This window comes from Bubalus kerabau, chromosome 1 (genome assembly GCF_029407905.1).
Source record: "Bubalus kerabau isolate K-KA32 ecotype Philippines breed swamp buffalo chromosome 1, PCC_UOA_SB_1v2, whole genome shotgun sequence".
In the NCBI taxonomy this organism is placed as follows: domain Eukaryota; kingdom Metazoa; phylum Chordata; class Mammalia; order Artiodactyla; family Bovidae; genus Bubalus; species Bubalus kerabau.
In genome coordinates, this window is record NC_073624.1 from 239,713,348 (window position 1) to 239,736,990 (window position 23,643).

Below are 23,643 nucleotides of genomic sequence, written 5' to 3' on the forward strand. Positions count from 1 at the left end.
AGGAGGAGCAGTCTTCCACTCTGGGTGACGTGCAGCTTCCATGTGGAATGCTGTCTGCACACCCTCCCACCCCTACCAGCTCTACCCTTCTGAAATGAAATGAAATGTTAGTCACTCAGCCGTTTCTGACTCCGTGATCCCATGGACTGCAGCCTGCCAGGCTCCTCTGTCCATGCGGTTCTCCAGGTAATACTGAAGTTTGTTGCCATTCCCTTCAGGGAATCTTCCTGACCCAGGGATCGAATCTGGGTCTCCCACATTGTAGGCAGATTCTTTACCATCTGAGCCACCAGGGAAGCCCTGCTGACTGTTTCTCAAATAGGAGTGGACCCATGAATCTTGCTCTATGTGCTCACTGCTCCCTATTCTTGCCCCTCACAGTCTAATATGTTCAAACATTATTAACAAGGAAGTGTTTATGGACTTTCCCTTCCCCCAGTTGTCAAAGGGAATCACGTTTGGCCACTCCAATGTCTTTCCTTTCCCCAGCTCTGCTGAAGAGGAAAGATTTTCTTGCTGGAAGAAAGACAATGCAGTGAGAGAAAATAATGCACTGGCGTGGGGGTTGGGGTAAAAAGAAAAATCACATCAACTCAGAATAGACTGTTGTCAGATGGATTGAGCAAAGTAGCGTCTGAGTAAGGAGAGTAGGAAAAAGGATGGTAGAGGAAAGAGAATTTTAGCAGGTATTGCTGTGGACTTTACAGATAGGTTCTTATAATGCCTTTAAGGCATTTGAATAAGGGATCAATTTTTTTTAAACTAAATGTGGGTGTTGACATGTATGCAGAGACAGAGCCACAGGCTTGTTCAGATATAGTAGGGTTTGTTGTTGCTTAGTCACTTAGTCATGTCCAACTTTTTTTTAGGCAGTAATGGGGGGAAGGAAATGGGTCTATTTAAGACACAGTTAAACCCCAGCCCTTAGCAAAGTGCTTAACACAGAGAAAGTCCTTGGTAAAAATATACTGAATAGACAAATGTGTGAGAGAAGGCATGGCTGATGGTTCTAATTCATTTTTTCCTGCTCTCCCTCATTTTATGGCCATGACTCCTTGCGGAGTCCCACCCAAATCTATGTTATTTAAAGAATCAACTTCAATGGAATGCCCTCCTTTTTGTTGACATTTTGTTGACTCTTTGTGGAGTACTGGATGCTCCTTATAACCTAATTCCCTGTGCAATATATTTCCTGCAAAGAGTCAGCTCTCAGGCCTGTGGTTCACTCCAGGGCTCAGAACGTTCCTTCTTAATATAGAATGTGGAAATTATACAATCAGTGGGAAAAAAGTATGCCAAGTAGATAAAAATCAGTCCCACTGTAGCGTAACTCTCTAGAGAGAAGAGATAAAACTGCTTGATACTTAAGTTAAAAAAAAAAAAGTAGCAAAATATTTCCAGTTCCGGGAACTGAATTTCATTCCTAATGTAAATATAGAAACCTCTGGAGAAGAGGATCATACTTGGAAGAGGGAAGGAAAACAAAGGGAACGGTAGGAAAGGATTTCACTACCAAGCTCCATAGCTTAATAGTAGGAAACAGCCCAAATAGAGACATCAACCACTTCTTTAATTGTGGGTGTCTCAATCAGAAAACTGAGTTTCATCTTGACTTCTCCTCCTCCCCCAATCCTAACATTGCCTCATCACCAAATCAGAGTGGTTTTATCCACTAGATATTTTTACTTGGAGTATACTTGACATTTAACATTGTGTAAGTTTAAGATGTATGACATGTTAATTGCAATGTGATTACCACCTTAGCACTAACACATACCTCCATGGCATCACATAATTGTTTCATTTTGTGGTGAGAACATTTAAGACCTAGTCTCTTAGCAACTTTGAAGCTTGTAATACACTATTGTTGACCATAATCAAATGCTAAATATGTCTAATCCTATCTATTTTCCCCTTTCCCATGCTTCTAGTCCAAGCTACGCATTTTTTTGCCTTACCCATGGCAATGACTCCTAATTGTTCTCTTTACCCTCTGCCTCTCTCCAATTTGTTCTCTAGGTGGTTATCAGGATATTTGTAAAATACATGTTTGATCCCTTGTTTGCAAAGTTTAAGACTCCCCACTGTGCATCATTACAGCAAATATCTACTGTAAGATAATTATCTACTGTAAGAGTTCAGTTCAGTCGCTCAGTCATGTCCGACTCTTTGCGACCCCATGAATCGCAGCATGCCAGGCCTCCCTGTCCATCACCAACTCCTGGAGTTCACTCAAACCCACGTCCATCGAGTCGGTGATACCATCCAGCCTTCTCATCCTCTCTCGTCCCCTTCTCCTCCTGCCCCCAATCCCTCCCAGCATCAGAGTCTTTTCCAATGAGTCAATTCTTTGCATGAGGTGACCAAAGTACTGGAGCTTCAGCTTTAGCATCATTCCCTCCAAAGAACACCCAGGGCTGATCTCCTTCAGAATGGACTGGTTGGATCTCCTTGCAGTCCAAGGGACTCTCAGGAGTCTTCTCCAACATCACAGTTCAGAAGCATCAATTCTTTGGTGCTCAGCTTTCTTCACAGTCCAACTCTCGCATCCATACATGACCACTGGTAAAACCATAGCCTTGACTAGATGGACCTTTATTGGCAAAGTAATATCTCTGCTTTGTAATATGCTATCTAGGTTGGTCATAATTTTCCTCCCAAGGAGTAAGCGTCTTAATTTCATGGCTGCAGTCACCATCTGCAGTGATTTTGGAGCCCAAAAAATAAAAATCTGACACTGTTTCCACTGTTTCCCCATCTATTCCCCATGAAGTGATGGGACCAGATGCCATGATCTTCGTTTTCTGAATGTTGAGCTTTAAGCCAACTTTTTCACTCTCCTCTTTCACTTTCATCAAGAGGCTTTTTAGTTCCTCTTCACTTTCTGCAATAAGGGTGGTGTCATCTGCATATCTGAAGTTATTGATATTTCTCCCGGCAGTCTTGATTCCAGCTTGTGCTTCTTCCAGCCCAGCGTTTCTCATGATGTACTCTGCATATAAGTTAAATAAGCAGGGTGACAGTATACAGCCTTGATGTACTCCTTTTCCTATTTGGAACCTGTCTGTCATTAAATTATCTACTGTAAGATAATAAGAGAATAGAAATGAAGAAGAAAAGACAGACACCTCTTAGAGAAGACTTGCTATAAAATGGAGCAGAAGGCTGATGGACAGACTGAGAGCAAAGTGAGGTCTAGTCGTATTTTGTCTAAGATGAGATAATATGTGTAGGCTGATTAGATAGTAATGTTGAGGAATAAGAAATTGAGATGTTGGAGGGACAGCATAATCATTCCAGGAGCAACATTTTTGAGAATGTGACTTGGAGCCTGTGAGGGCAGGCATGGCCATGAGCATAGTGTGCTGGAAAAGGTTTACTTCTCTGGACATCTTTTAAAAATGAACTTTTCAATGAGGGTGTTTTGGCAAGGCAAAAGGAAATTTATTAAAAAAAAAAAACTTATCTGTATATTTAACATTGAACATGGCTACTGTAGGATATGGAGAGTTTTTTCACAATTATATATTCCATTTCCCCACGTTCCTTTCTTTTGATTAATTTAACGTTGTTTTCTTCACATAGCCAGCTCTAGAGGCATTGAGCATGGCCCTCCATGCCCTGCTTTACCTTATTTGCCTGGAGAGTCTGTTTACACCACGCAGGCAGGCCATTCCATGCAGCCTTCCTAACCTAGTGCTAGGAATGTGAATAGGACCCTCAAATCAAGCTGGGTAAACATCTCCTTTAATAACTTGTCTTTTGGCCACAAGTCCCAAATTGACATTCTTAGAGGCCCATGGACTTTCTTTTTTCCCCAATGCAGTGTTTTGAAAGCACTATTTTTGGATTAGATGGCAGCATTTAAAAAATGAGAATTTCACACAAAAATAATTCAATAATATTCAAATAATTCAACAATGGCATTCTTGAAAAATGAAAGATGGGCATCACTGGGGCTACATTCCCATGTGGGGACAACTGCCTGGAGTAAGCGAGGGTTCCTTGTCTGTTTTTTTACCCCAGCTTACCCACCTCATGGTTTACCATCATGGTCTCTGTGGTCAGATACAGAGCATTGAGTTTATGACCACTGGTTCAGGCCCTACAGGCTGGAGCTATGACTGGTTTGCCTACTGCATCCTAGCAAACCAGTGAAGTGCCAAACGGATAGTAGGTCCTAAGTCTCTGTTCTGAACTTCCCAGGCTCCTCAGTGCCATCTCGCACAGCTGTGTACTCCACAGACACAGTCTTCCTGTTCTTGAATGGGCCGCACCTGCAGATGCATGCTCAGTCGTGTCCAACTCGTTGTGACCCCATGGACTGTAGCCCACTAGCCTCCTCTGTCTATGGGATTTTCCAGGTTGCCATTTCCTTCTCCTGAATGGGCCCTGTCTATGCCCAAAGCCTAGATCCTTATATCTGCTCTCATTCCCTCTCCTTTGGTGCCACCCCACCTGCTGACTTCATCCTTCACATCTCAGCTTAGATGTCTCTCTCTCTCTGGAAGCCTTCCCCAACCCTTCAGGTTAAAAACAGATCCCACTGTAATGCACTTTCAGAGCATTCTAGACTTTTTCATTGCCCTTATCAGTTTGTTAGTTAGACTTGTATGGTTGGTTAATGTCTCCTTGCCTCACTCAACTATAAAGATCCATGAGGGCAGGATCAGTGTTGCTGTGCTTGTTATAGAATCCTCCAGGCCTCACCTGGTACCAGATGAAACCCTCAAGGTCTATGTGAATAAGTAGGCCTTCCAGGAAATAGGCCTTAAGGAAAGTAGAAGGCAGTATGTAGAGGTGTGGATGCCCGTCTTATTCTGTGGAGCATTATGAGTGTCTTGTCCTTAACACTCTAAACTACTCTGAGTATAGATTCCTCTTGTCTGAGATTATGAGTGGCCTAAGGGCAGGGGACTCTTGTTCCCTTTTTATCTTCCGTACGTGATACAGAATTCCAGAAATGTATATTGAATGACCAAATTAATCAGCATGGATTTAAGATAAGGATGGTGGCTTCTCTGCTTATTAACTTATTCATTACACTCTTTCATCACCTCAGATTGGGCTCTACTCCAGAGCAAAAGTGTATCAGCAATGCCCACCACAAATGATCCTGATGGTCGTTGCAGGATGACCTAGCAGCTCTGGTCATCAAGTTTCTGTTAGTGCGTGGCCTATTTGCTGAGTTTTCGAGGCATTTTATAAGCATCATTAAGCTTATCATGTCCAATAATTGTAAAAGTAGGGAAAGCATTGAATGTGCAATTGGAGAGACTTATGATGATGATGGAAATTAAAGTGAAACAGTTTTACAGGAGTAGGTGCCCATTGGGTGTTTGTGGAATGTTTGACCCTAGGTAAATTTGTTTTTTTCCAACAGGAGAAATGTTTTATCGACATGGGATTTAAAACTATAGATCTTGGAAAGTTCTGTGTTCACACATGCCTCCTCCTCAGTGAACCAGGGCACATAATTGACCAGAAAGCACATTGGGATTAATTAGCAGTGGTATGTGAAGAGCTTGGTTCAGACTTGCAACATGGAGGATGACTTTCCAGCGAGGCCAGATCCTAGGTTCATAATTCAGTCACTTCAGGGGATCTCATGGCTTGCCTAGTGTAATCGGGGCTCTTGGCTCAGACCAGGATGGGCATTGTGTGTCCAGCTGCTGCCAGCAGAGGGCAGCAGCACGCTGTGTGAGTTCAATTTGCATTCCAGATTAGCAAATGCCCATGCACTGACAAAGAGGGAAAGTGGGTGTCCCAGGACTCCTCTTGCTGCTTTTCTCTGGGTGATAACACTGGCCCCACGCCATTGCACACACAGACCTTTTTACATTATGTTGGACTTGGGCTCATCTGAAATAGAGAAATGAACACACAACTAGAAGCTGCCATCACAGACAAGAAGTAACTTTAATTAAATATTGTGAAAGTTGAAAAGTTTTTACAGCTTGAATGTTTGCAAAAAAAAAAAAAATTATAACAATCTCTACAGTAGTTAGGTTCTCTAACGATTGAACTGTACAGTGTGTGTCTATTCCAAAAGTCTGATAGGAAGGTGAAAGGTTAGATTTAGAGATGACTTCGTTAAGCTGCATCCTAGTACAATGTGAGGCCAGGGTGTGTTATGCAATCCAGTCATCCAGAAGCTGTATTTTTCCCCCCAAACTGAAATCTTAGTTGAATTCTCTATTTTGTTTTCTTCTTAAAGCCATATTCTGTATTTAGGGGAACATCTTTTATTTGTAAAAAAGTTCCATGTAGAAGAGAGAGGGTCAGAGGGCCAGAATGTCTTTTCATCTAATCAATGTAAATAGAGGCAACAAAACACAAATTATACACATTTTAAAGGCTCTTTGGACTTTCAAGAAAAGTTCTAATCACTACAATGGCTGACAATGGGTGGCGTCTGTCACCAGGGACTGAGCCGGACATCTCACCGGCTGACCCGGGGTCCTTCACAAACAGTTAAGGGGCTCACCAGACAAAATATGGCTTTAAATTGTACACATCTTCAGGCCAGCGCTTACCACACAAATCCAGACAACCTTTCTGAGTACCGAGAAGCAATGTGTCCACTTTGCTTACATTTTCCAGTTTTATTATTATTTATCATTATTATTTCTCACCAAGAAAAATCAGCTTTCTTCCCCTCCCTTCCCTCCCGCAACACCCCTCCCCCACCCGCCCCAACCCATAAAAATCGCACTCTTGACAGTCTAGTGAAAACCATTGCAAAATCCATATGGGGGCATGCACAGTTGCAGCATTGTTGTAAATTTTCTTGCTCTACTAGAAAAAGTTACATTATCTTAAGGTAACAAAACAGTTCTTTTGTGCTTTTCAATTTCTTTGTTTTTTTTTTTTTCTTTCTTTTTTTTTCTTTTTCTTTTTTCTTAGAATGTTAGTGATGACTGACAGTTCTGGTGCACAGTTACAATGTACAAGTGAAATGAATATGATTTGCATTGTTAAGGCATCCAATCTGCTGGTTTATATTTATGTGAAAGACAGAGGAAATATACAAGCAGACTTAGGAAAGAAAGTATGTTCATTGATTTCTATGAAGTTTCTCCCTGGAATTTAATGCACAAAATGCGTCACTCCAAAGGGAGAGGTTCCATGCATATTAATAGAGTAAAACAGCATTAGGGTTTTCTTCTGTAAGCTTCCAAAGCAAAGGATACATTTTTTTTTTTAATCTACGGAACTAAATGCTACAAGAATAATATGCTACTATTTTTTGCCATAAATTGGAAAAAACTTCTTAACTTACAAATAATACAAAAATAGACAATGGCTTTTGGGTGAAAATTAAAAAAAAATGAAGCATGGTTTAAAACAATACTAAAAATAACTATAAATGAAATGTTTAAAAATCACATTGAAACAGCTAACTATAGGTGACCAAACAAATACGCACTTTTCACATAGCAAACATACACAATAAAATAAACTGGGAGTCAGAGGAAAAGGAGGAAGGGGAAAGCAATGTACAAATTCCAAAGATAAATACATTATTTATATGGATATCTTACAAAATCACCTTTAAAACAAAAAGCCTTTTAATTAATTTTGCAAGTATGTGCAAGCTAAAGGTAGTGAGCTTTTTTTTTTCCTTTGCAAAATATGCAGTAAAATCTTTTTATGATATTGAAAAACCGTCTTAAGACATTAAAATGTATAAATAGAACAACAACTTTGGCAAAAAATCACAAAAAATCTACAGTATTTATAACTACATACAAAAACACAACAGCAAAGAAAAAAATATCAGGCAAATGCATCCTCAGAGCTTTGCTGCATCTTTGCCATTAACTTCTATTGTAAGAACACTTCCCAGATAATGAGAGCAAAAATTCCCATCAAACAGAAAACTGTGTTTTGAGGTCTCAACCTTCTTCTCCTTTCTCCCAGTTTCCTTTTATTCTTGATTCCAAAGCACTTAACCCATTGTTTCAATCTACTATGTTACAAATAGTAAGGGTCGACTGATAGAGGCGCTAATCTCAAATGGGAAATCTCAAAGACCTGCTGTGTTGGAGGATTGGGATGAAGTCAGCATTTAGGATGAGTAAACTTTAACCTTGTAAATGGCAGCGTGTTACTGGGATTTTGACTTGATAAGTAACTGGAGGGAATAGTTTGGAATTCTGTGCCTGACCCTGTTCCATGCAGTCTCAAAGGAGATTCTCACACAGTGTGTGTGCCTCCAAGCTCTCGAGAGGCCATTGGCTTCAGAAGAAGTTGACATAAGCAAGAGAGAGAGAGTGCTATCAGGTTTAAATATGCAGTTTTAACATCTGTCTAGAGGCACTGGATTTTTGAGTAGAAGGGGAAAATGTGATCACTCACATCACTGGTTAACTTTCCAGGCTGCATTTATTTACACAGTTACTTAAGACAACAATACGAAAGGGAGAATAAGCTTGCACTGCTAAAGGGTGGCATGTTAAGTTAGATACTGGAAATGCACTGTCCGAGTAACTACGACTTGATATGCTTTAAGGCGCGGAAGCCGACCCTTAGTTTCCTAAAAAAATCTAACTGGCATTCCTATTCTGTCCCATACAAGCTTTTTTTTTTTTTTCCTTTTTTTTTAAACTTTTTTGTAAATATCACCACTTCATTCTCCTTTTACACAGCTTTAAAAACATCATAAATTAAAACATGGAGTCTTATTTATAGTGTCCCTTGTATACAGCTTTACGGTTTATAAAAGACAAGTGATTGCAGTTAAGCTTAAAAAAAAAGAGAGAAGGAAAGAAAAAGTGGATTTGATTTTATCAACACAGAATAAATATATCCCCCCAAGGACGTGGGAGGTACAACAACTGTAACCAACACCCTGCGTTAGCAGATCCCTTCCAATTTCAGTATTTGCTAGGTCGGCGATATTGTTTGTTTAAAAATCTGCAGTTATTGTGATTCCTCTTAAAAAGGCCTGAGTTAAAAGTTCCACTCTGGGACTTGTATCAGATTACTCTCTGTAGCAGAATCCAACCTCTTCATTAATAAAATTCTTCAAGGCAATTCTTTCACATGGGAGGAACAATCATGCCAGATATTGCTGTGGAAAGAGAAGACAAGAGTCAGTGGCTTTTGTGTCCAAACTTCCTACTGAAAGAGAAAAAAGATGGGAAAAAACACCCACACCCCACTATGTTCGTTGAACATTAGCCACAAGTGAGCTTTCTCATCTTCCCTGGAAGGAATTTTTAATTACAAAATATACATGTACTTTATTAAGAATGTAGTGTTATCAGTGAGTATATGTGTCTTTAACAGATGATCCTAAACGTCCCTCCAAATCTGATTTCAATTTTAAGACATAACTGGCAAGTCAGAGTCTGAATACTGCTGGGAAAGTTAGAGCCCCATCGCTTGCAAAGGAGTGGGAATTTTCAGTTTGTCACTCTTTTTCCCCCTTGCTTTCACTTCCAAAATATAAAATGAAAAACTGGCCCACCGTAACAGCCAGCAATCACTACAAAAAACCATGGCTCTGCCTGTGTCCTGTATTAGCATGAGAGCTGAGCACTGAGGACTGGAGCGGCGATTTGGGCGCCTCCACTTTAGTCCTCAGGCCTGGGGTGAGAAGCAGCCAGCTCCAGGAGATGTCATTCCCTGGGGGATGAGGAGGGAGGGTGTCCCCTATACCTCTGCTGCAGTCAAGGTTTCTGAAATGGTCTGACCATGTCTCTAGAAAACTTTAGCCTAGGAAAGCTGAAGGAGATCCTAAGGCAAAGGGAAAGCTGTATGGGAGAATTAAAAATCTTGCAAAGCATTGTTAGGAGGCCTCACACAGTTGTATTAAAAGAGCATGGAATCCCACAGGCCCACATTCCACCTCTTTTCCGTTTGCTAAGTCCCCCAGAGGTGCTTGCTTGCTTGCGTGCATGCTCAGTCGTGTCTGACTCTTTGCGACCCCATGGACTGCAGCCCACCAGGTTCCACTGTCCAAGGGATTTTCCTGGCAAGAAAATACTGGAGTGGGTCGCCACTTCCTTTTCCACCCAGATTTATTTACTTGTCTCTGTGAACCTCTCTGCCTCCTCGGCTAGGAATGGGGTGTATTTGCTAGGGCTGTGATACTGTTCAGAGTTGTGGGAGATTTAAATGTTAATGACCAATATGAAGTGCTTAGTTTTGATAAGCTCCTAGTGAAGAGTTGGGCTCCTGTTAACTTCTGCTGCTAAATTAGCTGTGTGACCTAGTGCAAACTGCTAAACTTTTCTGGGCTGTGTTTCCTTATATCAACTAGGTATTGTCCAACATGAAACACTTCAAAAGGGACAAGTGCAGAGTTCAGGATGGCAGCTTTGAAATATGTGGAGATGAGAGCAGTGCTTACATTAGAAGCAAGAGGCAGCCATCTTTGGCTTTAAGTGATGGCTTAGCATCCTGTCAGGCGGAGAAAGGAAGTCATTGCTTTCTTTTTGTTGGCAATTCTAAATTTAAATTAATGTCCTTGTCAGTGGTGACTGCATCTAGGAAGTGACCCTCTAAATTTCCCAGCTCTCATGTCTGCAAGAATGGGCTTTTTTAAAGAGAGCCCCAAAGCCTTCAGTAGACACGGGAAGGCCAGGTGAGGCTCTGAGTGCTGTGAGCCCTGCAAGCCTCTGCTTCCCCTCCCCGACCCCGACATTTTTGATTCAATTTTTAAAAAAGCATTTTGCCAAACACTTTTTCCGTTAATTTTTAAACCCATCTGTATTCACAAGGAAATTTAATCCACATGTTTCTGATTCATTTACACGTAAATCATCCAAATGTTGTTTTGCAAGAGCCATTCTGCAGTCCAAAAGCTCCTAGAGTCTTTTTTGTAAGTCCTCATAAGCCATTTTTCTTAGAAACAGGAAGTGTCTCTTGCCAAAAGCAGGCCAACTTAAACTCCCAACGATTTGGGATCCATTGGAAATGCAGTGTGCCCCTAAGATGCAAGTGAGCCCTTGATTTTGACTGACACAGGAAGCTGGGTATTTCAATCCAAGCCTTGAGAATTCAAGATGCTGTAGCTCCAAAGGCAAGGAGGATGGACTGGGAAAGAGGGTCTTTGCAGAGTGAGAGCTCAGCATGGTGCTGCCTCCCTAAGGATCTTTTCTTCCAGGCTGAAGGTAGGTCCAGGCACCTCTACTAAAAGGCAGACCTTCCCAAGGGAGTGCTACGGCCTCTGGCAAAAGAAGTGTCTCCTTATGCCTTCCTCCAAAAATCTAGCCTGTGTGCCCAGCAGTCTCCTAGAGCAGAGCCTGATCACCAGGAAGTTTCCATATGATACAAAGCAAAAGGGAAAATGGACAAAATTCCTGCTAATTTGGGTCGGTGGACCCAGTCAAAATTTATCAATGGGGCCCTAAAAACATCAGGTTTTTTTTTTTAAATTCTAGATGACCAGAATTAAAAAAAAAAAGAAACAAACAAACAAACCTACTCAGTGTTCTGATACCTGAATAATGTGTTAAATCAATAAGATGAAACTTCTATTATGGCCACATTAAAAGCTATAAAGCAAAGCTAACTAACATGCTGCCAGTCCAGAGCTAACAGTGTTTCTTAATCTCGGACACAGGGGTTAAAAACTCCAGCACGTTGAGAGCCCAGGCTGGCATCCTAAGTGAGCCAGGTTCCCGCTGTGGGGACTGAGGTGGCTCAGCCAGACTCAGGCCTTCTGTAGCGAGAGTGGCACTCACTGCTGCCACGTGAGAATGCCTCCACATAGCCACCACATGTTACTCCAGAGAAGGTGGAGAGGTGGAGTCTCTAAAACATAAAATAGCCCAGTTTATATGTGTTAGCAAAAAGTTAAAATCAAAGCCAAATAAACAAACCTACAGTCTGGGGGTGTCTAGGGGTGACTGTGGTCTGTCCCCACTTCCCTCCCTCTCCTTCATTGGTCCTCGGACTCCTCTGAGGGTCTAATGGAAGCCAGGGAACCTCTGTCCAAGAAGGCTTGGAGATGCTTACACCCAGAATTTTGCACGTAACATCAGGGGGTTACTGCTCCCTAAATCTCTTCCATCACTTCCTAGACTCCAGATGCAGAACCCTTATTGATGAGTGAATTTTGGGCAAGGAGTCCCGTTTGTGGCCTCTGGGTTTAGGCACGCTAAAGAGGCCTTTTAATAAAAAAACCTCATTGCATGACTGCGGGGAAGCTCCCGGGATGTTAGAAGCTGTTTTTCTTGTGTCTGTGCCGTAATCCTCAAGATTACTTATGTGGGTGAGATGGATGGGTGTTTGAGGCTTAGAATGTTCCAGAAATGGTGCTGGCACAAAGACTTGCCCAAGTGGGGCCCATGAAGATTTCCGTGAGGCCACGACACCCCCACACTCTCAGAGTAATGTGTGCCAGGGCATCACAAGACCGAAGTGGCTCTGCCATCCCCCTGGCAGCTGGGTGTTCACATTCCCTGACAGAAGCTCAGAAAACTACTGGCTTCAGCGGCAACGCATTTTTTAATTGGATAAGAACAAAGACAAAATGCAAAGTTCTGCCGAGCTGGGAGAAATCTGGAATGAGAGGGTGGAATGTGAACGTCCTCGAACCACCACATGTGTAAGGATGCGGCGCTAATCGGGAACAGGACGAGGGCACGAGCTTGCACAAACTCAACATGTGCGTCAAGCAGAACACAATGCCAGGAGATGTGCTACCAGACTGTGGAGAGCTGGGTGGGGCCGGCCAGCCTGCGCGCCAGCGAGGTGGGGAAAGGGGAGAAAAGCACTATGTGGGTACGCTTTCTGTTCATTCTTCACTGCGGAGACTGTCCGGAACATAGGGTTTAAAATCCCCACCTTGGGGGCAGGTCCAGTGACATGGTGACAGCATTCTGGGGGCTGCCTATCTCTTAATGAAATCCTTTGAGGCCCAAAATTAGATAGAATCCATGCTTCAGGGGCCCAGCTTTGGGAGAAGGGAAAGTGTGTCTCCAGGACTATAACTGAGCATATGAGGTAACTCAAGCCTCTGAAAACATACACACTTGAGGAGTCTAAGATCAGGACTGACCAATGACATCTTGATAACAATGGAAGGAGATGTCTCTGTGTTGTTATCTTTAAATCCAAACTATGTCTAAATTTTACATAGTTTTTCATAGGATGTCCACTGGTCTTAATGGGCCAATAAGTGCAGAGAACTAAGAGGGAGACTCTCTTCTGTTTAGCTGCTGGGTGTCTTAGAGCCTTTAATTAAACTTGCATGCATTGTGACTCCAAGATAGTAAGCACCATTTTCGAGGTTTGACCATAACCATTTCTTTCTTTTTTTTAAAACAGAACATTTTATGAGACTCCAGAAATACTGAGATAGATAAGAGTTTGTCCTACAGATGTCTCAGGCAAATGGTAGACTGTCAAAGGTTTTACCTACCTGGGAGAGAAAACCAGCTGGAGTCACAGGAGAAACTGAAAATTCTAAAATATAAGAATAGAGCTCCTGACTCCCAGGTAAGGACTTCCTTGTTACCCTTTCTCCCTGCCTCTTGGTACCTGTGCTCTAGGAGGGTACATGGCTTAGTGGCTACCACACGAGACTCTGGCTCAGGTTATCCTTAAACCTTCTGCTTAAAATGCCTCCCCCCCTCACCTCATCTCCCTGGGCCTGAATCCTACTTGCCCCTCATCCAAGGTCCAGTTCAAAGTCAACCTCCATGAGGCTGGTCTGAATTCTCCCTAATCTTTCCCTCATCTAAACTTCCACAGCTGGTTGCCCAGTGGCTTGAATATGACCATTTAGTTTAACATAGGGGCTTATATTGGGGCTTTCCTGGTGGCTCAGACAGTAAAAAAATCCACCTAAAATTCAGAAGTCGCAGGAGACACAAGTTCAATCCCTGGGTTGGTAAGACCCCCTGGAGGAGGGCATGACAACCCACTCCACTATTCTTGCCAGGAGAATCCCATAGACAGAGGAGCCTGGTGGGCTACAGTCCATGGGGTCGCAGAGAGTCAGACATGACAGAGCAACTAACACTTTCATACGTACATAATAGTCAGTTGGGCTGGGGCTTAACCCCAATCTCCCCTGATGTGCTAGTCCTATAACTCTGGATGAGCCTTCTCAGCTCTCAGTTTCTGCATCTGTATAATGGGGACAATAAGGAGCCTATATCTAAGGCTGGTTGGAAGGAACACATGAGACGGTGAAGACGACAGGCTGGGAAGAAAACCTCCCACATGAGTGGCTCTGACCATTGTTGTCGCCATCACGTGAGGCCACAGTGTGTATCTGCTGAGGAGTAAATGTGTGCTGTCACCAGAAGGGGCTGAGAAAGGGCTGCTAAGGAGACGGATCTCTAAGGAGTTGGTTAAAAAAAAAAAAAAAAAAAGAGTGATGGACAATTAGCAGAGTGGTAGTTAGAGGTAAATAGACCTTTAAAACACTTTAACAGCCTAACTGTGTCACCTCTAATCTTGCTTATATGGTCAATTTGCTTAACCAACTCTTCCTCCGTCACTTGCCCTGTCTTAATGATCACAATTCTGAACAAGGTGGGTCCAAATGAAACAGCTGTTACTGTAACAATGACGACGAGGAGAATACCACAACTCCAGAGAGTCTCCTCCTCAATTCTCTAGCCTACGTGTCTTTTTTAATAGAAGTGGAATTTAGAAAGCTGAAGATGAGGTAATTCTTAGGTTTCGGGTCTAGGGGCCCACGTTCAGAATATTACTTTTCCCAGAAGCCAAGGCCCCCGGGAAGAGACCGCTGAAAACAGGGGCGCACCGCGCCCACGTTTGCAGGGGAAGCAAACAGACGACAGCCGCACAGCGCGGGTGGGTGGGGCCTGCCTGGTGAGTGGACGGCGGCGGGAGCAGAGTGGGCGGGGCGGAGGAGAGCTGCCCGGAAGTTGGTGTCAGTTACTGTGACTTTAATTTCTCTCCTCATACTTCCTCTGCTGCCATCACCCTGACACTAAGGACCTTTGGTGCATAACAGAACTGATAACACAAAACCCACCAGAACCCACACTCAACTAGAAGGGAAGGGCAGTGTCATCCACAACAGCAAGTCGAGCACAAGCGTGCCGGAGTTATATGCTCCCGCTGTGCACTGGGCAGGGTTGGAGAGGTGGAGACGGCTGCAGGTCAGAAGGGAAGGGGGAAGCAGGCTCTGTACTTTGGGGCTCTGTGCAGGCTGGGTTAGAAACGCTCTAGGGGTGACAAATGTACACACCTTCTATGTGGCCCTGTCTTGATGCCATCTCATCATTACTTAAGTATACACACACACATACACACACCTTACACCACCAGAAGTTCCCTTAATCCAGGAGGTTCTAAAATTGGGGCTGAGTTCCTCCTTTCAGACCCTTCCTGGTTCCTCCTTGATCCACACAGCATGAAAAGACCTTTGGCCTCACCGAAGGGCTGCCCACTTCAGTCACGGACCCTCGAAGAGCTATGGGCCTTTTCTTCTCACATGCCACCCTCTCCACAGCTGATTACAAACCCCATTACACCTCCTTCCTGACGTCAAGTCTACATTTAACAAGGGCTATGATTGGCAGCTTGGGAATGGTAGATTTCTGCTTTCCATACGTTTTTATCCTTATTTAAACCCATTATAAGTTATGTTCACTTAGGCATTACATCCTCAGTTTGCCAGCTGGAGGTGTAGTCAGGGTGACAGAGCATTATTTGTAGCTGAAAAAGATACTTGCATGAATGGGTGGCTCCCCTTTAGTGGGGTTGAGCATTTTCTACCACAAACAATATTGCCTGAAATGTCATTCCAGAGCCTGAGTGTCTTCCTCTTCCCTCTAAGAAGATGGCTCTGCTGGGGGATGTTTCAGGGATGGGCATGGGCACTCACCTCGCCTCTGCTGGACAGACTGGCCAGTGCTCAGCAGGGCCCTTCTGGAGTCAGGAGGGCGCAGGCAGGAGGAGCGGCTTTAGGAGACACGCAGGGGCTGCGGTTTTGGCACCAGCATTACTAGATACGTGACCCTGAGCAAACTGGGCCTTCGTTTTCCCATCTATATAATAGGGATCGTACTGCCCTCATGGAGTCTTTGAGAGAATGGATGTAAGTTGACGTCAGTACAAAGTACTTGTATGGACGTATAGATAGACAATGAGAAACAAGACTGCCTTCTTGAGCGCTCTCGACCCAACGGCTGAGCTCTGTCAGTGAGATGGGCACGCCGGACACTGAAAGGCAGGTTCTGTGGGGCACTGGGTTGGGGCACAGATCCTGAGGGTTTATTTTTATCCCCTCTGTTTTTGCCTATGCCTCTGGGCAGGTGTTTACTCTCCTGATGCCTGAGTTTTACCCTCTGTTCAGTGGAGATCATAACGGTCCTTGTGTTTCATCAGGAAGTTGTGAGGATTAAATAAGATAAAGCAGGCACAGTGCTTAGCACCGGTCAGTGCTCAAAGAATGGCAACTGATGATTTTATTGATCTTACTTCCCTGCCAGCTGCCTTAGGAATCCTGGATGCATCCTGTTTACCCACTCTGAGTAGCATAGTGCTTGGAAGATAGAGCAGGAGATAGAACTTTTGAGCCTGAGTTTGAAGCCAGCCTCTGCCACATACCATTGTCTCCAAGTCAAGCCATTCCCTAACCTCACTAGTCTTTTGCTTTCTCGTCTATAAAATCTGAGTACCGATCCCACAGTCCCACTGTGGGAAAGGAAAGAGGCCATGCAGCTCAATACCCCAACTCAGTGCCGGCACTTAAGGAGAAGGTAAGAAGCGGTAGACCCGTTTTAAAGGTTCCTTTTTTCTCAATGAATAGAAAGGTCCCCTAAAATCTTTGTGACTCTTATTTTCCAGATTCCATGAGGGGGAGGAAATCAAACAGTTTTAATATGAACCAGGGTCCTCCAGGGGCACTTTGGGCTTTCTGGTTCCCAGCAGTAGTAAGCCTTGGGTGTTTGGTCTAAGATGTTGTAACCTCAGGGCCCTGACTGGGCTGTCACACCCCCTCCCCATGATCAGCCCCACACGTGTTCATGCTGACACAGGCAACAGGAAGGGAACCTACTTCAGGAGAAGGCCAGTCCCGGGAGAGACCCTGCAGTGGAGAACTTGCTAGAGTCCACAAAAGACTGATCTGATTATGGTGACCACAGGGAACGAGAGAGGAAAGAGAAACGACGACATTAGTAAGTGGTGACGGTGTTTCTCAAGGAAATCTAGGGCCTGAGCAGAACTGCTGGAGTTGGAAGAACTGCACAGGCAACTCCAGCAGAGGAGGGATATGGGGGGCCTGGGGCCAGGTCCAACAAGGGCGAACACACAGGAACAGAAGAGCTGAGGGCAGACAGGGGCAGGCAAGCCCAAGGCCGAGTGAGCCCTGAGCAGCAGCGCGTCTGCTGCAGGCCCTGGGAAGGTGAGTCAGGGCATCTGGTTGGCCCCAGGTGGGGCCTGGGGCTTACCTTGCAGACTGTTCCCGTTGGTGCTGGTGCAGGTGGGAGGTGGGGAGGTCTGGGGTCTGACGACAGGCGCAAAAGCACTCTTCTGTTTCACGGCTGAGACCATGTTGGCTGGTGAGAAGGAGAAGATGCCAGAGGAGCTGCTGCAATTGGAGGGGAGGCTTGTGGAGGAGGCCATGGTGGGGCTGGATGGCACGACTAAGGGGCAAGGGGAAAAGAAAAATCAGTGCTTCTCCTGGCATCCTGACGCCCACCCCGCTCAGGCCACCCTTCTAGCACGAGCCTTCCCTAAACTCTCAGGGTCTTGTCAGATTTCATCGTTTGGTACCTGGCACGTGTTTCCTTTTGTTGGTGGTGACCGTGATCTTTTGTGTGTTTATTGTAGGCCGACTATGTGCCAGGCAGTATGCTAGAGCATCTCAGGCCAGGAGGCAAGAGTGTTCTTACCAAGGCAATAGTATCACATAATAGCTTCAACAGTAAGTATGGCCCACTCTGGGGAGTCGGGGAAGGGAAACCAAAGAAGGTTTCATGGAGGAGGTGCCAAAAGTATTTCAGGTAGGGCCTATACTGAGGTTCTAGCAAAGGGTCTGGGGATACAAGAGACAGGAGGTGGCCAGACTGAGAGGGTGTGGTCACTAGCGGAAGGAGACGTATGAGAAAGAAGAGTGAGTTGAAGGCAATTCCAGGATTCTAATTTAAGGCACTGATGAATGGATGGCGGTGTGTGTGTCCGATGTCTCCCCATGAAGCTACTACAGCTTCCTGAAATGTATGTGTATGTGTGCCAGTCATGTCTGACTCTTCAGGACCCCATGGACTGTAGCCTACCAGGCTCCTCTGCCCATGGGGATTTCCCAGGCAAGAACAGGCCATTTCTTCCTCCAGGGGATCTTCCCCACACAGGGACTGAACTGGAATCTTGAGTCTCCTGCATTGGCAGGTGGAGTCGTTACCACTGAGCCACCTGGGAAGAAGCCCTCTTGAAGGATATGACTGTATCTCCATGTTCCACAACATGGATAGAGGTAGGTAGGAGGCCAGATGGATAAATAATCCACCACGTGCTTTCTGAGTGACTAATGAGGGACTACAAGTCAAAGTTCCAAATCCTTTCTACCTCCTGCAGAACTGTACAGAGATGCATGCGTGTGAGCTAATAAGCAGCAGGATCGGAGCTTTATGTAAATACTCACAGTCTGGGAGTGGTGGGGACGTGGATTATCAATGACAGGAGATCTCTGGTGACTCAGAGAGAGAGACAACCTAGCTGCTTGGGGGATATGAAAGAGTGTGAGTGATGCAGGTCCTCTCCACCTGGCCTTTCATCTTTCACTAGTTGCTAGTCATCTCAGGTCACTTTAGGAAATAGATATTGTACACACGAAAGCCCTCTACACTCAGGACTTAGGGCCATCACACACCCACCTTCCATTTCCTCTGTACCCCAGGGAAAAGTATGAGTCCTGTCCGATGATTTTTCAGGCACTTAATTCAAATTCTAGGTACTTCTTCCTCACTGTATTATTTTCCACATTATGTAATAAACATTCTATATTGCCTTGTCACCTGCAGGAATCTTCACATCTTTTGCATCTATGTCAGTAGCTTGCTTGGCTAGGACCTATTACATCCTTTTTACACCTGAGCAAACCAAGCGAGTAGAGACTCAGAAAACAGTCCAGTGACTTGCCCCAGTGAGTGAACTGAAAGGTGAGTTAGGAAACCACACCCCAGTGCAGGGCTCTGTCTTCGAGGCTACCCTGCAAAGGAAACAGATCACAAGGGGACAGGCCCCTTCCCAGGAGCATACCACAGTCCAAACCCCGAGTAAGTGGCCTCCCCCTCAACCTCCTGGCTTTGGAAACTTAGGGAAGAGCTTATCAAGTCAGTCACAGATAGCAGTTGCCATGGGGGGAAATGACCTCTTCTAATCAGCCTTCAGCACTACACAACCCAAACGCACTGGATGTTTTATGGAGCAGAACAGGGAGCGGCCAATCCTCAGGATTTTCACAAACATTTCTAAACTGTACTTTTCTTTTAATGAGACCAGCATTTTTATACATCTCTTAGGATTTGTAAATGTGAAAATGCACTCAATAATAACACCCATTTAAATTGCAAAACTCCTGCACTGGAGGTTTGATTTTTAAATATTCGTAGACTTGAAATCCTGCTGGTTCACTGAGGAAGGCAATTAATCTCGTTGGCAAATGCGATCATTATGTGTATTTAGAGGTGGGGTGTTTGAGGGGGGCCTTAACAGAGGAAGGGGTGAAATATAGTCAAGCAGTTCCATTTGTTATAACATTATTAGTTATCAGACACCACACCAGAAAGGGTGTTCACCAGTGGAAATGTCTTATTTTATTTTTTATTCTGTTTGGAATTTTTCAACATGAGTGGTTTATGAATAATTAAATATTGTGGAGGCAAAAATTCAAATCAGCTGGGCTTTTTGTTTATTGTTTTATTTGCATTTATGCAGATAAAACCGTCCCATCTGAGAGCCTATTTGAGAATTTAATACTATATTTGTGAGCACTGAGGAAATCAATTAATGGAAATTAAATGTTGGGAGTTTCACAGTCTGACAGATGCAATCTCAGGCTCAGGTCGCTGGGTGTCTGCACAGGCTTAGGAAGACAGAGCAATCCAAGGCCCTAAATTGAATTGCTACCATATAGCAATTAGGTTATTGATTTAATTAAGAATGCCACCTTTTAATTTTCAGGTCATGATTGAAACCTTTTCTGATTGAGTAGAAACGGGAACACTGAAATGATAGATTTGTAAGAAACAATCTTTTGATGAATCAAAGTCTAACGTGAAACTGGCCCCAAACATTGATGCTTCAGCAGACAGATGTAATATATGCAGATTATTGGGGAGAATTTTAAATGTACAACAAGCTGCTGATTCCAAACAGATCAAGTAGAAATAAAGAAATACAGAGGTTTAGCTCACACTGAGCCTACAAATTCAGCCGAAAGGTAAATGGCACTAAGTATTACTTTCAGAAGTTAACTTCTTGCAAAGGCCAAGAATGATCTTTCCTCTTTCAACAGCCTAGCACACTCTGCATTTCCTCTCTCAGAGAAAGCATCATTTTCAGTATTTTTAGCTGAGACTCTCATTTTTTAAAAAATTATACCATTCTTTCATGTAACAACACAGCTTCTATCAGCTCACAAAATTCTAAGAGCTTAGAATTATTATACACCAGAAGAGCCACCCACACTGTCCAAGATGAACTTGGTTTTCTATGTAAAAATCCTCAGAGGGCAATCGAGAGACAGTGGAGACATAGCTCATGACATTTTGTATGTAAAGACGCCAGTTCCCTGAGGTTCTTTAGATGCAATTGAAACACTGCACTTAAAAAAAATAAATCCTTTAACCTCAGCTTCTTTAAGACAGGGGCAATGCACAAAAGAACAATTTCTTGTATATGTTTTTTCATCATGCCAAATTTTGGGGAAAAATAAAGTGTGTTTTTTGGTTTGAATGTTTGGTTTTTCTTTGTACAAATTAAACACAAAGGGAAAAAAAATCTAAACATTACAAGAATAAAGGAGAGGGACTTCCCTGGTGGCCTAGTGGCTAAGACTACATGCTTCCAATGCAGGGGGCCCACATTCAATCTCTGGTCAGGAAACTGGATCCTACATGCCACAGCTAACACCCGGTGCAGCCACTTAAGTAAATATCTTTAAAAATAAAAGATTTTAAGGTTTAGATAGTCATTACCATGCTAAACTACTAGCACCACTTAAGATTATCATTCTATCATTATGATTATTACCGAGATTTACTAACTGCATCACCCATGGGCTGAGCATTAGGACAAGCTTATTACATGCATTCTTTTATCCAAGTCTCACAGCAACTGTGTGGGAGGGAGAGTGGGTTCCTTCCCCATTTTACAGATAAGAAAACTGAGGTTTAGAGAGGAGATGAACCTGCTCAGAGCCACGTGAGTGACTGGTAGAAGAGTCAGACCCAGGTCCGTCTGACTGGAAGCTTGGGTTCTCACAATGACCTCACATTGCTACTCTGGTTACAGGCAAGCTCTGCTAGAGAGACAGGGCAAGGAGGCAATGATGCAATGATGAGCAAGGAGGGCAGAGATTCCTGCTGGAGACAGTGCTGCCTTGGGTTGCATCACTGGGTCCACACCTGGCAGGGCAGAGCCTGCACAATGAGCCAACACAGCACAACGCCCAGGTTTTGAAGCAAAAAATGTGCAGAAACACAGGACACACATCTTTACTTACTGGCATAGGGTGAGTTGGCAGCTGAGCCGTTGAGGAAGGTGGGGGAGCCGCCCAAATTGGACATGGCAGCAGTGCCGTATCCATTCATACTCGTGGTGACCGAGTTATAGTTGGTCTGCTGGGGGGTGGTGCTCGGCACATACCCATGGGGTGACACGCTGCTTGAGTTGCGGGTGAAACCTGAGAGGCGGGGGTGAAAGCAAGGATGAGGGTGGCATTCAGGTGGGTGGTGGGCCTGGGAGGCTGGGGGAAAGGAGGTCTCTGTCTCTTGCCCCCTCACCACATCCCAAAGGGAAGGGGCCGAGTGATTCATGGGTGGGTTGGTGGTGCTAGCTCTGTGATTAAAATGGGAAGCGAGCAAAAGACACATTTCTCAGGAGATCGTAAATACTTAGCGGGCCCGTGAGAAGTGGCAATGCAGGACCTATAAATTACCATTTTGGAACAGAAATAAATCCCAATCTGAGAGATGTACCCTGGAGGTAACAGGTTCCTACTCCCTGGGTGAGGATGATAGGCTCTGGCCCCTCCAGAACTTCAATTCCAGCCCTCTTTGGGACCTGTCAGTCATGGTTTACAGTGAAAAGTCGAATGCAGAGATGGCTAAATTCATGGATCCTGTCTAGCCACCCCCCATCAGATTACCAGACATGATGGCTAGAACCAAAAGTCTACAATAATATCTGATACACACAGACCCAGGAATCTCCCTTTTTTTGGGGGGGGGGGGGATTTTTTTAAATAAACTCTTTTGTGTCAAATAAATGGGGAGGGGTAGCTTGAGGTTGGGAAGGGGCAAGGAAATCAGCCCAGGTGGGGTTGGGGACAAGGGAGGGCTCCTGACCCTGATTGGTGGCCTGCGACGCCTCAGAGACATTCACGGCCAGTTGTCCACTGAAGGAATTCACGCCCATCATTCCCGCATGGACTGAGGTGTTCGTGAGTGCCGGGAGCTGGCTGTGGTTGCGAGGAACACTGTACAGAGCCTCTGCGATGTCAGCCGCTCTCTTCAGAATAATCTCCTGAAAAGTAACAGGAACATCCGGTTTAACTGCCCCAGTCACATTCCTGGGAGTACCACATCCCAAGTGTTTACTGCAGGCTGCACTCAGGGCTTTCCATGATTAACTGCACTAACTGCTGCAACCTTTTCAACAAACCTGTGTGTTCAGTCTCATCATCATCAAGCCCATACCTCAGATGGGCCAACTGAGGCTTAGAGAGGCGAAGACCTCATTTAAGGACACTTACCTCCTTAAGGACAAAGCTGGGCTGCATAACTCTGTGTGACTTTGACAGCCGATTAACTCAGCCAGTCCTCCATACTACCTTGCAGTACGGGACAGCAACATGGGGCCTTCCCTTCCCCACCAGTAACACAGAAAACTCTGGGGTCACTCTCTCACACACATGTGTGCACACGTGCCCTGAAATTCATCTCCCTGAATGAAGTTAAGGGAAGGTTAAGTGTCCTTCAGTGTTAGTGTGTTAAGTGTGTCCTTAAGTATTAGTAGGGCTGTGTCCCTTGGACACCAACCGATTCAAGCGACACAAAAAAGGAAGGATTATCTCAGACTTGTAGTTTCCTGAGCAAGTTGAATCAGAAACATGGAATTGCTCTATGAAACAGACGCAGACAATGTTCAGGCCTTGTTACACTTTTTAGGAGAAGAAATTAAGCCCCCTTTTCCTCCTAAATTTTCTCAAAAACCTGAAAGGAATAAAATTGAACACCAGTAACTCTCTTCTTCAATGATGAACTATATTCCCACAGGAGATTCCTTTTAAATAAAGTACCTTTTCTCATAAGAAAAATTATTCCCTAGAAAAGGCAATAAAAGATTTACAAAAGAAGAGAGAGGAACTGAATGGCTTTGCAACATGTTAGGCCTGAATGACTTTTACTCTGAACTCATGAAAGCGCTTTTATAATTTTCACGCTTTTTCATTCTCACGAGGACTCTGGGAGCTTC

The 23,643-nt window shown here is 44.3% G+C and overlaps 1 protein-coding gene and 1 long non-coding RNA gene across 26 annotated transcripts in view; one reads left to right on the forward strand and one right to left on the reverse strand.

Moving 5' to 3' along the window:
• The window catches only part of LOC129636993 (uncharacterized), a 499,812-nt gene that overhangs the window by 442,446 nt on the left and 33,723 nt on the right, over nt 1-23,643 (forward strand). For 4 of the 11 annotated variants that reach the window (XR_008707270.1, XR_008707263.1, XR_008707260.1 and 1 more), the window contains 3 exons: nt 13,285-13,455; nt 17,776-17,869; nt 18,279-18,418. The exons of 3 other annotated variants lie outside the window; for them this stretch is intronic. This is a non-coding gene — a long non-coding RNA (uncharacterized LOC129636993). Of the gene's footprint in view, nt 1-5,383; nt 5,399-13,284; nt 13,456-14,690; nt 14,706-16,430; nt 16,446-17,775; nt 17,870-18,278; nt 18,419-23,643 lie in introns of those variants that run through there. 4 more of the 11 variants (XR_008707267.1, XR_008707268.1, XR_008707262.1 and 1 more) reach the window with 4 other exon arrangements.
• The window catches only part of EBF1 (EBF transcription factor 1), a 429,773-nt gene continuing 414,028 nt past the window's right edge, over nt 7,899-23,643 (reverse strand). For all 15 annotated transcript variants that reach the window (XM_055560798.1, XM_055560723.1, XM_055560715.1 and 12 more), the window contains 4 exons: nt 22,515-22,692; nt 21,671-21,850; nt 17,394-17,588; nt 7,899-9,076 (listed from right to left, as the gene is read on the reverse strand). In XM_055560798.1, the coding sequence (XP_055416773.1) occupies nt 9,045-9,076; nt 17,394-17,588; nt 21,671-21,850; nt 22,515-22,692 (585 nt within the window). In that variant the 3' untranslated portion in view covers nt 7,899-9,044. The remainder of the gene's footprint in view (nt 9,077-17,393; nt 17,589-21,670; nt 21,851-22,514; nt 22,693-23,643) is intronic.